The following is a 17,388-nucleotide window of genomic DNA, read 5'->3' as shown; positions in this document are numbered from 1 at the left end:
TCTAGAGTGTCAAGAAATGAGGCACCAACTCAGCAGTCTGATGGGCATCTATGAGAACTTCAGGTGTACGGTAAATGCCATCAAAGAAATTAATATGAGGGCCCATCAAGCTGTCAGCTGCCCAACTCAAGAGCAGAGATCACTCCTGTGCATCAGGCAACGCAGAGGCAATCTCAAAGGCAGAATGCGCTGGTCCCACAGGAACTAGTTATTGTTGGTGACTTGCATAATACATTCCCTGTCAGGGAGACAGGGAATGTATTATGCAAGGATAGTTGGGACAGGACCAGGGTATGTCTGCCAGGGGCAGGAGTTGATGATGTTGTAGAGCAGATATCATCTTTTAAGGGCATAAAAGGTGTGCAATGTGTCAATGATATTGTTATACACTATGGAACTAATAACATTAAGAGTAAGAGATGTGCAGATTTACTCAACAATTAGAGGTCAATGTTGAAAAAAAGTCGCGAGTTAGGGTTGAATGCGAAAGTGTCTGCAATTTTGCCCAGATACGACAGGAGGGAGTATATGATGAGAGCCTTGTCTATCAATTCAGCCCTGGAGAGATTATACAAGGCTCAGGGGTAGAATTTTTTTCAGCCTGGTCTGTGCTTGTTGACAGGAAAGACAGCTTCTACAGGGATGGGGTACACTTAAATAGAAAGGGTGCAAGAATATTTGCCGATGTTATAGAGGCAGTGTTAGGTGGGTCGGAAAACTGCTAGCTTGGGGAGGATACAAAGATTAAAAAGTTAACAGTGGCCACGGGCAGAGGCAAAAGTAATTCGTGCACTGCTTCTATTAGAATGAGTAGCAGCATGGAAAGCAACACAATGGAGATTTCCAGGATTGCAGGGAGTCATCGTGGAAGAAGTAAATACATGGGCTGTGTTAGGGTGCCTAAGAGTAGAAACAGGTACGTGTATACTTGAATGTACACCAGTTCTAGGAGTATAGTTAATAAATTTGATGAGCTTGAAATGCTAGTCAAGACATCAAAGGCAGATATAGTTGGGATATCAGAGACATGGTAGCACACAGACATAAGCAGTGCAGAATTGGAATTTGGGGAGTACAAATGTGTACAGAAAGGATAGACAGGACAGGAAGGGAGAAGAGATTATGCCTTTGGTTAAGAAACACAAAATCTAAGGAAGTGCATCCAATTGATGTTGGTGGATAATGCAATGTTAAGTCTGGTGTGACATAAGTACTTACAAAGGAAAAATGAGAGTAGGTGTGTTATAGGCCTAATGAATCTGATGAGTATAATGAGCAATTGTGCATAGAAATAGAGCGGGCCAGTAAATCAGAATGTCTTAAAACGGGGGATTTTAACGTGTGGGTTGGTCACTCGCACTAGCAGGACTTTTGTGGATTTATTGGATGACAGTTTTCTACAGCAACATGTTCGAGAGTCAACCAGAGGGAGTAACATTCTTGATCTGATTTATCAGCAGTGATTATTCATGTATTAAGAATTTGCAGATAAATGAACCACTGGGTGATAATGATCGCAATGTACTGATGTGGGATTTACTTAAAGATGTAACTACCATCAAGGCTAAAGGGAAGGGCTTTTGCTTTCATAAAGGTGACTACAGGGGCTCAGACAGTTTTTAAATTCTGTACAGTGGGATCAACCGATGATGTTCCCAATGTTGAATTCTAAATGGGAAGCCTTCAGGGACCTAATTTTGGAGGTTACTAGGCTTTTCATTCCAACTAAGAAATAGTGTTCAAGGTTTAGGCCTAAATGGATATTAGATGAATTAATGAGGCTCATGGCAGAGAGAAGAAAAATGTATGGGATGCATATAAATTCATCATGGGATGCATATCAGGTGACACAGAAGCTTATGGCAGATATAAGCTAGTCTATAATCAAGTCACAAAGGAGGTTAGGCAGATGAAGGCAGATTAAAAATTTTGGCAAAGGATGCAAAGAAAAACAGCAAAGAGTTCTTTACTTAAGTAAACCCTAGAAGGAAAGGGATGAATCAGATTGGACCACTAAGCAGAGATGGGTTGACTACTGATGATCATGCTCAGGTAGCTGATAAACTGAATGAGTATTTTGCATCTACATTTACACGGAGTTATTCAATGAGGGGAGTGACAGAAGTTTATCAAACTATAACTGGGAGCTAAGTGATTTTCTAATAACTGAGAGCAAAGTGGAGGAGAAATTGTTGAAGTTAAACATAAAAAAAGGCACCTGGAATGGATGGGAATCTATCCAGTTACATTAAAGGCAGCAAAGGAAGTAAGCAAACCCTTAGTCATAATTATGAGAGCTTCTTTGGACTGAGGGGAGGTCCCCATGGACTGGAGGTGTGGAAATGTATCACAAATTCACAAAGGGGGTTCAAAACGTGGCCCAAGTAACTATAGACCTGTTAGTTTAACTTGTGTTCTGCGGAAAATAATGGAATCACTCTGTGGGGGGAGAGAAATGTAAAGTGATTATATTTATATTTAATTTATTATTTTATTTATATATCCTTTTATTCCCCTTTATAATAAACAACTCCCCTTTAAAACAACTCCCCACTTGCGCATCTGACTATTACTTCACAGAAAATTCTAAGCTCAAGGGGAAAGCTCCTTAATGTGTTTAATTCCCTTTGGATAGGTTTGTACTCAGAACAACAAAAAAAAAAAAAACACACAAATGTTGTATATAAAAAAAAATCAGTTTATTAGACATATTTACATGAGCATAATTAAAACCAAATAATAATTGAATTCATACATATGACAACCTGATTTGGTCTCACCTACATGTGTATATATACATCATATTCATACTTCAGTAAAAATCATCAACAAGCTAATATCAATCCCTTCCTTTCTGCATATACTTTCTACTGCTTCATTTAAATACTATTAACAAGAATTATCAATTCCATTTCCTTCCTCTCTACATATACTTAATACTGCATCAATTAAACAAGAAATATCAATTCCATTCCATTCCTCCCTACATATACTTAATACTGCATCAATTAAATACTATTAACAAGAATTATCAATTCCATTTCCTTCCTCCCTACATATACTTAATACTGCATCAATTAAACAAGAAATATCAATTCCATTCCATTCCTCCCTACATATACTTAATACTGCATCAATTAAATACTATTAACAAGAATTATCAATTCAATTTCCTTCCTCCCTACATATACTTAATACTGCATCAATTAAACAAGAAATATCAGTTCCATCCATTCCTTTCTACATATATCATATATCCAACATTCTAAATATCTTATATCTAATAAATCCCCCCTTTTTATGTTCTTCCTTCCTGATTCTTCCCCAAACTATCTTTACATTAGGTATTTCTAAAGTCCTGCTGACCAATTTACTGGGTTTCTACAGTTCTTGGTGTGTGTGAAGATACTATGTACTACAAACTAGCGACTTACTTGTAGAACTCGGCGGGGTGTCATCTTTCATCCTTCCTATCAGGTACAGCTTATCTTCACTATCTGGGGCAGCGTCTTACTATTCTTGAAGAATTAGGCACTGGTAGTTGTGCTGCCAGGAGGTTTCGGCTTCATTTTATTCAGCCCGCTTGATGCACTTCTCCTGTTTCGGAATGGCTACTATCATGTCGGTCGGGGTTCTGATTCCATCACTTTGCTTTCCAAGATTTCAGGAATCTTGGTCTTTAACGGCAGATTTGAGTCTACCCTTTCCTTGTGAGAGACTCGTTTTGTCTTCCACATATTTCTTCCCAACTCCTAAACGTCTCAAAGAGCCAACATTGACTATGTTCCACTCAAAAAAAAACTGACTTTCTCAACGACTAACACATTCTTACTAGCACCGACCAAAATCTAAACTATGCGTCTGACTAAACCATTCTTACTCACACCGCCAAATTCTCAAATTAACGTCCTCCTAAACCATTTTCATTCACATCGCCAAATCTCAACTTAGTGTATTCTGCAACTCTTTCACTGCCTTTTTCCTACCTCTTACTGCCGATTTCGCCACGCCCATTTCCCAGTGACTTCTACCCATCTTACATTTACTTTCGGATTCTATCTCATTCCATTTGTTGGAAAACCCCTTATTCCGATGGCCCAGTAGCACGTGATCAATACACCCCTATTTTACAACCTGTTGGATCGGCGGCCATCCGGTATGCCGTTTGAAGGTGGTGCCGATTGTCCAAAAACAACTTTACTCTTCACATATAACGCCTTGTCTCCATAGCGTTTTAAAACCACAAAAAGTGACATTAGTGACCACAGCATCTATTTTTGGAAACTTGTGTGTGTTGCTTAAGAACCGATTTCCGGTCTGCGACTGAAGTAAATTGCCCTACATTTTGACCTAGCATAAACATTAACTTGTTTGTCTCGCAAAACCACTTGCTGCTTTTGCCGTAGTATTCACCGTCTATTCCCTGCTTTAACGGAAGTTAATGCTAATGGCTCTGTTTTCATTTCTACTACACACTAATTTTATAATTCTTACTGAATAATTCTTGTTACTGAAACTGCGGACATTACCATATTATCCTACTAACGGCAAGAATCCAAAAGGAAAACTAACTTCCAAAGTCTAAAAAAAAATATTTTATTTTTGTAAGATTTTCAAATCTTACAACTCGTTAAAGGAGCATTGCAGGATCATCTAGACAAGACAGCAGTTATGACACAGCATGGGTTTGTTAAAGGGAGATCTTGTCTGACCAATTTGATTGGATACCATGACGTGGTCACAAAGGAACCGAATGCCAAAAATCATTTTGATATCATATATTTGGATTTCAGGAAAACTTTTGATACTGTTGCACATGGAAGATTGTTGTAAAAATTGGAGAGGTATATCATTAAGGGTAAGTTGCTACAATGGATAAAGGGATGGTTGAGTGGGAGATGACAGAGAGAGAGAGAGAGAGAGTGGTAATCAATGACACTGCTCTTCGTGGTCAAATGTTATCAGAGGAGTTCCCCAGGGTTCAGTTTTGGGCCTATTGTTGTTTTGTATATTTATCAATGATATTTATGAAGATATATCAGGTTTAATGTCCAAGTTTGTAGATGATACAAAGGTTGGCAGGGTTGTTAACGACAGTATGCTGCTCCAACTGGATCCAGATGATGTTGTTTGGGTTTTTTTTTTTTAGGAGCATTAGCAACTAAGGCCACATTGCACTGGGGATATCCAGTGGTCATTCCTTAACCTTTCCGCATCCTCCGTATTTGGTGGTCATGGGGTGGAACCCCGGTCTAATCAAGAACCGTGCACTACGCACTGCTGCTCATGCCCACCCAGCTACGGAGGCGCTCCTGGATCTAGATAAGTTGGGCAAATGGGCTGAGAAGTAGCAACTGAAGTTTAACGAAAAGTTATTACTTTAGCTGAAAAACTTGAAATTATTAAAAAAAACATGAAAATGGTGCAAACTATGCAAAGATCATAAGAGATCTAGGATACAGTGAGTCATACTGTACAAACTATCTTGAGCCATAAGGATGAATATAAAAAGAAGATAAAGTGTCATCAATTTCTTTTGTTTTAAGAAATACCAGAAACAGAACTCCAATAATGATTGAAATGGAAAATCTTTAATCAATTTTTATAGAAGATCAACGTCTTTCTTAAAATTATTCTATCTGACCTGTGTGCAGTACTCGATGTAGCCTAACAAGCTAGACAGAACCATAGTCGACTTATGACATCCCCCTGGAAGATTGCTCTTCTGATGGGGATCGTTCTGGTGGTGATGTTCTCTACCTTGATAGTAGTTCTCCATTTCACCATAGTTGCTTCTAGGAAGTACATCAGTATCAGGTTGACTTTGGATCTTCTATGTCACTGTCAGCCAGTTAAAGGCCTTGCAGTAGTACAAGAAGCACTACAACCTGTACATGGTAAGCCATGTACAAGTTGCAGTGGTTCTTGTAGGCTTTCTCTATAACTGCCATGTCAATGGTCAATTGCCACTCATGCTGCCTGGCCATGAATGTTCTGGCTCTCCAAGTGGTTTGATACCTTCTTTGTTATGCAGCTGGTCAGAATCTTGCACATTGTTGGGAACTAGGTGGTTGCCTGTACTTCGGAGGGTTTGTGGTTTCTTTGATTTGGCCTTCAGAGGTAATTCTTTGAGTGAAAGAAACTTGGATTGTGTCAGGGTGCCTTATCATCTGGATGAATTGCTATGCTATGTGCCTGTGTAAGCAGCTGAACTTCTTGTACTACCTGTAGTTGCGGTACTTCCTGATCAACTGCTGTACTTCTTCCTCCCAAATCTCCCACTCTGTCATCTCTTGTGCATCCTCAGTTTTCTTTTGTTTGTCTCTCCAGGGGCATGACTGTTGTGGCTATCTTTGATGTTAGCCCAAAACTCCTCCAGTGCCTTCTGATAGGAGGGCACATCTCTTTTCCAATGTTCCTGTAGAAGGCTCATAGGTTTCATCAAATAATCAGTTGTCTGTTTCCCCACAGACACTCTCCCTGTTGTCCAGGTATTCTTCAATCCTACGATTATAGGTCTTGTGTGTGTGTGTGTGGTGGATGTTGTCTGAGCCCCCCCCCCCCCAGTGCAGCATTGGATGCAAAGTGCTGCTATGGATAAAGCGATGGTTGAGTGGAAGAAGACAGAGAGTGGTAATCAATGGACACTGCTCTTCGTGGACTAATGTTATTAGTGGAGTCCCCCAGGGTTCATTAGCATTAGTAGAGGCATTTGATGCAAGAAAGCAAGCTTATGCAGCATCAGCCAAAAAAAAATAAATAAATAAATAAATACAATAATAAATAAATAAATAAATAAAAATCACTTGCACTTCACCCCTCTGTCCGTTCTAAATACCTGTCCAGCTGAGCCTTAAACATTTAGGCTATCAACTTCCACGACAAGGGATGGAAGTCTGTTCCACCTACCAACTGCTCGCTGGCTAAAGGCAAATTTCATCACATCTATCCTACATCTGTCTTTCCTCAATTTGAATTTATGCCCTCTCAGGTGATTATTCTGAGCAAGAGGAAGAATCCCATCAGCATTGAGCATGCTCAAACCATTCAAGGCTTTATACACCTCTATCAGATCACCTCGCTGGTGCCTAGTCTCCAGACACTGTAATTTGCAAAACTTAAGCCTTTCTTCGTAAGAGCACCCCTTTGTTCCATTCACCAATCTTGTCGCCCTTCTCTGTACTCGTTCCAGCATCTCTACATCCTTCTTGAAATGAGGCCTCCAGACCTGTATACAGTATTCTAGGTGTGGCCTGACCATTGCCGTATACAAGGGAATAATCACCTTGTATAAACACCATGAGCTACTCTTGCAGCCCGTCTGCACTGCTCAGAAAACTTCATATCTGCCTGCACAACCACCCCCAGGTCCCTTTCATTCTCTACCACTGTCAGTGTAGTACCACAGAGTTGATACGTTGCTCTGGGGTTGCTGTTTCCCATATGTAGTACTTTACATTTGTCAATGTTAAACTTCATTTGCCACCTCTCAGCGCATCTGCTCAACCTTTCCAGATCCTGTTGCAGTAGCATAGTGTCAGTAGTGTCCTTGACAACCCTGCCAACCTTCGTATCATCTGCAAACATGGACATTAAGCTTGATATACCATCATCAATATCATGTATAAATACAGAAAACAATAATGGACCCAATACTGAACCCATTATTGTTTTCTGTATTTATAAATGTTATAAATGTATTTATAAATTCATGTTGGGTCCATTGTTGTTTTCTGTATTTATAAATGATAATTATTATTATTATTATTAGCCATATGGTGCAAGGAAGCCTGAGGGTTATGCTGCACCAAGCAAAAAAAAAAAAAAAAAAAAAAATTCTGAATAACCCAGAGAGAGAGAGAGAAAGAAAAGTAGAAGGGAATCACCAAGAAAGAGACGAATGATGATATCCCGCTCAGGACCCTGGGTGCACCAAGCCCATACTCACCAGATGTGAGCCCATCTGATTTATAATGTCAGTAGTGTCCTTGACAACCTTATTATTATTACCATTCTTGTTTCCGTATGTCTTTTTTTTTTTTTTTTTTTTTTTTTGATATCTTATCAAATTTCATACATGAGCACTATTTTAACTTATTGGGCACACACTCTACAGGCCAAATAAAAAGTAGAAGTATGCCACTGGGCTAGTCCATGGCTTCAGCATATGTTTACTGTTATTCAAAAAAAACATTTTTCTGAATTGTTTATGAATGGGCAACGTATATATTTTTATACAAGTAGTTTTAAACATCTTACCGATTAGTTTTTCTTCCTTTGCAACTTTAAGAAAGTCTTCCCGTTTATATTCATTGGCTGATATGCTATCAAAAAGTCCATCCTAGTGAAGAAAAAGATTTATTAAAATGATTTTAATATCAAAATCTGAATCAGAGTGAAATTAAGGTAATACAATAAGCAGGGCACTATTTTTTTTTTTTTTTTTTTTAACTAGGATTACATGAATGTATTCACATGAATGTATCCACATTCATGAAATGTTCCACATTATTTCTTAAACTGTATGAAAATGAATGGCAACACAATGTAACAAATTTTCAAAAAAAAAAAAAAAAAAGTTCTCTTTATCTGGGTTTTGTGATATTTATTTATGAATCTGGGCTTGCTGATTCTGAACATTACCATAGTTTTTGCATAGTATCTTTCATTTCCCAGAAATAAAAGAAAAGTAACTAGGCAAAAATATATCAGATTTATTAACAATGTTTAGCATCAGTACAGAAGAGAGTATGAAGCTTTGATACAAGTAAACAATAAGCTGAAAAAAATCACATATTATAAAAGCAGAAACCCTCCTCAAGTTAAGCCAAAAAAATAAAATAAATAAAATAAAAATAAATCCTTAAAAATGCACTTTTCTTTTTTCATGAAAAATCCAAACACAAAAGGTGCCAAAAGATACAGAATAAATAAACATAAAAGTACAAAGTACACTAACATGAACCATATGTGGTCCTCAGTAGCATTCATGAGTAAAGGTAGTAAACACAGAAGATATTTGTTAACATTAAACTTTGAATTTGTGCACATTGTAATTTATGGTAAATGCATAAAAACCACTTATTGAAGTGGTTTTTATGCATTAACCACTAAAAACTACTTATATATATATAAATTGAAGCAGATGAGGAATTTACTTCTGTGACTTTGCAAATGGACAGTGAATTGGACTTACTAATTGAGGCAGATGGTTCAACTGGTTTGTAAATGGGCAATGGAAAAATAAAACTAAATGTCTGTATGTGTACGAGAATGAGAGAGAGACTTCGGAAAAGATTGGTTATTAACTGAGTGTTCTCTTTGAATAGACAGAGTTTGACAAAATTTTGGGGGCACAGCATGTGGAAACAATATTACATAGTGCAGAAGGTATTAGATTTGTAGAAATCCAATAGCAAGGAAGAATAAAAGCAATGCTGAGGCAAAACAAGAAACATGCAGTGTTTTTGAAGAAGAGGAGGAGGAGGAGGAGGAGGAAGAAGAAGAAATATTTGTGGTGTGCTTGTGCCAAGAGAGAGATCAGAAGTCAAGGTAATTCCCAAAATAATATAAATAGATAATGTATCTTGTTTATATATCTGAGTATCACTGAAGATGACTGTAAGAGAAATACATATTTTTGCAAACAATAAAACAGGAATCTGTCGTAGAAGGATGGAGCATTAGCAAAGGTTTCTATACCAAATTGGAAAATGAAATTTAAAGAATTGGTGGTGGATATTTGAGAAGTTGAAGCTGTTTGTGCCATGTAAGGTTTCTAAAACTGGAAGGTGGAATGCAGTGGCTATGATCAGCAAAACTATTGATAGGATTTCCAGTAAGTGGATGAAGGTTGATAATATACAAGAGGAAAAGAGTGTGAGAAAGAATGCAAGCTTAAGGAACACCAGCATTCAAAAAGAAGGTGGGGAGAGAGAGTGTTAATATCACCCACAATGAGCATTCTGAGTGAAAACGGTCTACCCAATTGCAAAAAATAAAAAAATAAAAAACAATAAGATGGGAGTTTGTTTAGAAAATCTTTATAAAAATATGATCAAAAGCCTAGGTTTTGATCATATTTTTGTCATGTCAAGAGCAACTGCTTGAATTTCAATAAAATCTTCGCTCAATTTGTCCAAAGTGTAATACGAGACCACCAGTGGATTGACACTGATTTATTGATCCAATGAAGGGTTGAGATAATTTACGGTGATCAATAGATAACTCCATTACTTTGGAAACAGCAGAGAATGTGCAATGGAACAATAATTGAAGGAGAGGAATTTGTCATCCTTTTTAGGAATTGGCTAGAGACAAATTTCCACATGGAAGGAAAAATACCAGAGGAATATGAAATTACAAAATCGGTGGCAGAAAACAAAACAGGGGCACAGATTTTCGGTTGAAAAATGCCATCAGCAACTGGAACCTAGTTAACATGGACTGTTCAGAATTCTGCCAACATCCTTCTATTCAATAGATCACAGGGGTCATTGAGTGGAATGTACTGGCTAGAGGAAAGTGATTTATCAAGATCACTGATATAACAGTTGTGAGAAAAGTAGAATACAAATAAATCAGCTTTATCTTTAGCTGAGAATGCAAGAGAACCATTCTTGAATTCTCACAGCATGCAAATCAGGTGGAAGTGCAGATGGAACTGAAGACTTTTCTACTGCCTACCCTCAGACTGTTCAAAACTGAGTTTGGATTAATTAATCAATTGTTTTACAAGTTTTGTAAGCTCTAGTGTAGGCAGATTACGAAACTGGATATTTGGATACAAGCCAATTGCAATATGCAACATTTTTATCTTGAACAGCCTTAATTGGAAAATGAAAAGGTTTAGATATAGGAACAGTTTTAAAGATGTAATGATGAATAAAGGATTTCATCCCAACAAGAGAAAATAATAGAATCAATAAATTATAAAAGCTAATCCAAACAAAGAAAAGATAACAGCTACCGACTTTTATAAAGATGGAGCTTGGTTAACTGAAAGCAGTAAGAAAACAGAACAGCTACGCCGGTTCACTGGAGAATTCAGAGACAAAAGTAACCCTCATGGACTGAATCAGAGAAAAGCAGTTGGCTGAAACTTGCAGATGCAGACTGGAGATAGAAGCCATGTCAGAGGTAAAGCATCATGTTTGAGAGACAGAGGGAGAAATACACTTGATCTGATTATCAGCAGTGATTCTTCGTGCATTAAGAATCTGCAGATAAAGGAACCACTAGGTGGTAGTGATCACAGTGTGCTGAAGTGGGATTTACTCAAAGAGGTAACTACCATCAAGGGTAAAGGGAAGTGTTTTTGCTTTCTTCAAGGCGACTACGATGGTCTGAGACAGTATTTAAATTCTTTACAGTGGGACCAACTGATGATGTTACCAACAGCAAATTCAAAATGGGAAGCATTCAAAGAATTTATCTTGGAAGCTACTAGGCTTTACATACCAACTAATAAATATTGTTCAAGGTTTAGGCTTAAATGGATGTCAGATGAACTAATCAGACATATGGCAGAGAAGAAAAATGCATGGGATACATATAAATTAACACGTGATACAGAAGCCTATGATAGATATAAGCTGATGGTCTATAACCAAATCACAAAGGAGATTCGGCAGGCAAAGGCATATTATGAGAAATCCTTGGTAAAGGGTGCAAAGAAAAACAGAAAAGAGTTCTTTACGTCTGTAAAATCTAGATGGAAAGGGATGAATCAGATTGGTCCATTGGATATTGATGGTTCAACTGTTGATGGTCCTGCTCAGGTGGCTAACAAACTAAATGAGTATTTTGCATCTACATTCACACATGAGGAGTTATTCAGGAAGGGGCATGCCAGAGGTGAAGTAAACTCTGGCAGTGGGCTAGATGATTTTGTAATAACTGAGAGGAAAGTGGAGGAGAAATTGATGAGGATAAACATAAAAAAGGCACCCGGGGTGGACGGGATCTATCCAGTTATACTGAAGGAGGCAGCAAAGGAAGTAAGCAAACCCTTAGCCATAATTATGAGAGCTTCTTTGGACTCAGGAGAGATACCCATAGACTGGAGATATGCAAATTAAAAAAATTAAATTTTCTGTTTATACTCCGGCACGACAACCAAGTCAGTAGAGTTTACAATAAATCGTCAATACAAATATTTATCATATTTAGTAGTCACGGGCTTGAACCCCGGTCCACTCAAGGAACGCGTGCTATGCACTCTCGCTCCTGACCACTGGGCTACGTCAGGCCTATGTGACCCCAATTCACAAAGGAGGATCATCCTTAAAACTTAAGGATGATCCTCCTTTGACTTAAGCTTTAGGTGGGACACAGCATGGTTTTGTTAAGGGAAAGTCTTGCCTGACCAACTTGATTGGATACTATGATGCAGTCACAAAAGAACTGGATGCAAGGAATAACTTTGATATTATATATTTAGATCTTAGGAAGGATTTTGATACTGTTGCACATGGAAGACTGCTGCACAGATTGGAGCAGTGTGGCATTGTAGGCAAATTGCTGCTATGGAGAAAGGGATGGTAATCAATGGATACTGCTCATCGTGGACTAATGTTATTACTGGAGTCCCTCAGGGTTCAGTGTTGGGTCCAATGTTGTTTTCGGTGTTTATGAATGATATTGATGATGGGATATCAAGTTTAATGTCCAAGTTTGCAGACGATACAAGGGTTGGCTGGGTTGTTAAGGATACTACTGACAGTATGCTGCTACAACACGATCTGGAAAGGTTGAGCAGTTGGGCTGAAAGGTGGCAAATGAAGTTTAACATTGACAAATGTAAAGTACTACATATGGGAAACAGTAAGCCCAGAGAAACATATCAACTGTGTGGTACTACACTGACAGTGGTAGAGAATGAAAAGGATCGGGGAGTAATTGTGCAGGCAGATATGAAGTTTTCTGATCAGTGCAGATGGGCTGCAAGAGTAGCTCATGGTGTCTTGTCAATGATATACAGGAATTTTTCTAGCAAGGATAAGGAGGTGATTATCTCCTTATATAAGCCAATGGTCAGGCCACACCTTGAGTACTCTATACAGGTCTGGGGGCCTCATTTTAAGGAGGATGTAGAGCTGTTGGAACAAATACAGAGAAGGACAACAAGAGAGGGGTACAGGGCAGCTTGGCAGGTGGATGATGGGAAAATTGGGGCTATATGGCAAGACATGATTAGTCAATAGACTTTTTTGGAAGGTGCAGGAGACAGAGGTACTGTGTCTTCTGGTGATGTGATGATCAAGGTTGGGATAGGTGAGGATCTGGTCACATTTCCAATCCCTTTAGCTGTAGTGATGTCTGGAAGGGCATGTGTGATCGATGATTTTAGATGTCTGTGTTGCTGTTTTGCATTTATGGTTTTAATGGGCAAGTCTCCTGATCCTTTCCATTCAAGGCTTGGTGCCAGGAGGTCGCGCATGGTTCTTATTCCTGCCCAGTTGCATGTAAGAAAGAAGAGAATATCTTCATTTGCAGGGTCTATTATTCTTTTATTGTAGAAGAGCGGTTCGGAACGTATTTCTGGAAGGGATGTTCTCTCAAGAGTATGGTGAGGTTTAGCTTTTTCCAGCGGTACAGATCGTCTTTATAAAACTGTGGTAGTTTGAGTGGTGCTGGTGCCATATCCATTCTCAATATTGTTGAAAGAGATAGTCCTCCGGTGGCTGTTGCTAATAGTTTATCCGTAGCGTCGGAATGTGGATATTTTGTTTGCAGCATCTTAAGAAGAAAGGTGATCTGGACTGCAGTGATTTTGTCATCAAGAGAGACCAAACCTTGACCCCCGTGAGTAAGCGGCTGGCTAAGTTTGGAACAGGACATCCAGTTGGTTTTATTCCAAAGGAAGCTTCGGACAGATGCCTGGATTTGGTGGAGGAAGTCAACAGGTGGAGTGAGAATTTTGAAGGTGTGAATGCTTGCATTCACACCTTCACAGAATGCTTGCCGCTATAGGATTGACCACAAGCTCTCTCCCTCTCAGCAAAGATGTGGTGCACACGCTTCTCCATTTCACGAGTACTTTGTTGAAATGACTCAGCAATTCAGGCCAGTTCTTCTGGGACAAAAGGAGGGTATTGCCGAGGTACACACCTAGACAAAAATAAATAAAATTCAAAACCATTTCTGTACCTCGCTGGAGCATGTGCATTGGATGGGGAGTCAGTTCTGGTTTTCCAGTTGCCAGCTCACAGGCCACTGGTCTTACAGTGGTTGAGTTTTGCGCCTGATGCTTGAGCATAAAGATCATGAGCCTTTTGAATGTCTTAAAATTTGCTCTCATGGTGCATTAGCATTAGTAGAGGCATTTGATGCAAGAAAGCAAGCTTATGCAGCATCAGCCAAAAAAAAAAAAAAAAAAAAAAAACCCCACTTCCACTTCACCCCTCTGTTCGTTCAAAATACCTGTCCAGCTGAGCCTTAAACTTATTTAGGCTATCAACCTCCACCACAAGGGATGGAAGTCTGTTCCAATTGTAACATCATCTGCGTATGCTGAGTGGGTTATTTTTAGGTGGGGTTCTGGTAACAGCATTCGTCGGGATTGTATACTGGTGGCAATTTTATTAAGGAATGGTTCAATGGTTGTGTAGAGTTGTCCAGAGAGAGAGAGCAGTCATGTTTTATCCCTCTGGAATATGGAAAGTGGCAGGTGAACTGGTTCTTCAGTTTCAGGTAGAATTTGCTTCCTTGTATAGCAGATGGATTGTTCCGATGATGTAGGGCCCAAGATTTCAAGGTTTAAAAAGGTAGCTGTGTTCAACGCTGTTGAATGCCTTTTCCTGGTCAAGGCTAATTAGTGCTAGGAATTCTCTTTGGCTGTTTGCAGTGGAGAGGAGGTCACGGTTCAGATGTAGATTGTCGGGAATCGATCTTCCAGGTACTATGTTGTTGGTGATCGATGATATCAGGAAGAGTGCATTTTAATCGATTGGCGATGGCTTTGGAAATGATTTTACAGTCCATATTCATTAACGAAATCGGGCCCCAGATTTGTAGATTGGTGTGATCCGCTTTCTTGGGAATCAGTCGCGCAAAAGAGGTGGTGACCGAACCTGGTAGTTCGTGGGACTGGGCTTCTTCAAGCATTCGAAAGAGTAGCACTCCGAGTTGATCCCAAAATGTTTGGAAGAATTCAGAAGTCAGCCCGTCCAGACCTGGTGATTTATTTTTGGAAAGGGCTTTGCATGCTGCTGTAAGTTCTTGTAGGGTGATTTGTTTTTCCATACTGCATTGGGCTGTATGGGAGATTTTTTTAAGTCCTGAAAGGATTTCCTCGGTTGCCTTTGTAGAGGTTTCTTGAGACCTGTAAATTTCTCTATAAAATATGGATAAAGAGATGGTTGAGTGGGAGAAGACAGAGTGGTAATCAATGGACACTGCTCTTTGTGGACTAATGTTATTAGTGGAGTCTCCCAGGGTTGGGTCCACTGTTGTTTTCTATATTTATCAATGATATTGATGAAGGTATGTCAGGCCTAATGTCCACGTTTGCAGATGATACAAGGTTGGCATGGTTGTTAATGACTAATGACAGTATGCTACTGCAACAGGACCTAGAAAAGTTGAGCAGATGGGCTGAGAGGTGGCAACTGAAGTGTAACATTGACAAATGTAAAATACTGCATATAGGTAGCAGTAACCTCAGAGTAACACATCAGGTGTGTGGTACTCTTGGTGGTAGAGAATGAAAAGGACCTGTGGGTAATTGTGAAGCACTGCTCAGAAAACTTCAAGATATGAAGTTTTCTGAGCAGCGCAGACAGTCAGCAAGAGTAGCTCATGGTGTCTTGTCAATGATATACAGGAATTTTTCTATAAGTTTTTTTTTCTATCAATGGTGATTATCCCCTTGTATAAGGCAATGGTCAGCCATACCTTGAGTACTCCACACAGGTCTGAAAGCCTCATTTTAGGAAGGCTGTAGAGCTGCTTGAACAAGTACAGAGATTGGTAAATGGAACAAAGGGTTGCTCTTACAAAGAAAGACTTAAGTTCTGCAAGTTGCAGCATGTGGAGACTAGAAACCTGCAAGGTGATCTGATTGAGGTGCATAAGGCCTTGAATGGTTTCAGTAAGCTCAGTGATGATGGGATTCTTTCTCTTGCTCAGATTAGTCACCTGAGGGGACATAAATTCAAACTGAGGAAAGACAGTTGTAGAATAGATGTGCAGAAATTTGCCTTTAACCAGTGGGTGGTTGATTGCTGGAACAAACTGCCACATCTGTCGTAAAAGCTGACCGCTTAAATAAATTCAAGGCAGAACTAGACAAACATTTGGTGTTAATGGATGGGTGAAATGGGAAGGTTTTTTTTTTTGACTGATAAGCTTGCTTTCTTGCATTATATTAGATGATTGGCATCATCTACTAATGCCAATGCTAAACACCTACACCTGGAGATGAAGCAGGCTCCGTAGTTAGAGCACAGAGAGAGTGATCAAGGCCTGCCTAACTAAAAAATACCAACAGAGACTTTGAAGCCTGCTAAAAATAGTTGTAAATAAAGAGAAAACACATGTTTGTTTTCCATTTAATAAACCCTGTTTGTTTGTTTGTTTAAGGATTTTATGGTGGCTCAGCAGGGTAGTATCTTGAGGCTACAATGTGCTAAGTCAAAAAGAGTATAAAATTAAAATATAATAAAATAGTATAATTACTTAATACATTATTAGAAAAGAGTACAGGATATAAAACAGTTATAAAGCATTCAAGATAAAATTATATAAATCAATAAGTTGTATAAACTTAAAAGATATCTGAAAAATCATCATCATTGTGTGATAAAATCTGTCTGAGTGTATCAAGGCTGAGATAGATGGATAAAACACAAACAATAATCATTAAAATACATACATTCACCAAAAATATGCCATATTGTTAAAATGGTGTCACAATTTCTAAAATGGTTAATTCACAATTGTTAAAATGGTTAATTTATAATTGTTAAAACGGCGTCAATGATTGTCCTACACATAGGACAATCATTTGCCCTCAACAGATAGCAATGAATCATGTGACAATGTCCTATATGGAGAGACAGAACAACTTCCTCTACAGTTCCTGTGCAGATTAAACTGCCAATCTTCGATTACAAGCTTAATCTCATATAATTTGTTTGCAACCTGTCCATGCTATGAATGTTGCTACTGGTCAACACTCATAGTCCAGTTTCTTACATATTAATTGTCAATAGTCTGTATAGGAAACATAAATATAGCATTATAACTGTGTTGGGATACAAGTTTAGGAATTAATTTTGTACTGAAATTGAAATTTTATTCAAAGTACAGTCTGTCCTCGTATAGCACGATAGTTGCGTTCCTAGAAATCCTCGTGCAATGCAAAATCGTGCAATATAAACAACA

At 38.6% G+C, this 17,388-nt stretch overlaps 1 protein-coding gene across 4 annotated transcripts in view; it reads right to left on the bottom strand.

The window, feature by feature from the left end:
* FAM21 (Family with sequence similarity 21) overlaps positions 1 to 17,388 on the bottom strand; it is a 1,354,861-nt gene that overhangs the window by 721,423 nt on the left and 616,050 nt on the right. For all 4 annotated transcript variants that reach the window (XM_090388854.1, XM_090388862.1, XM_090388870.1 and 1 more), the window contains exon 11: positions 8,260 to 8,341. In XM_090388854.1, coding sequence (XP_090244980.1) covers positions 8,260 to 8,341 — 82 coding nt within the window. The remainder of the gene's footprint in view (positions 1 to 8,259; positions 8,342 to 17,388) is intronic.

Source organism: Mastigoproctus giganteus, chromosome 2 (assembly GCF_048544385.1).
Source record: "Mastigoproctus giganteus isolate SK-2022 chromosome 2, ASM4854438v1, whole genome shotgun sequence".
NCBI classification, from domain to species: Eukaryota; Metazoa; Arthropoda; class Arachnida; order Uropygi; family Thelyphonidae; genus Mastigoproctus; species Mastigoproctus giganteus.
Note: the sequence above shows the minus strand (reverse complement) of the source record. Positions and strands in the feature narration are given on the sequence as shown.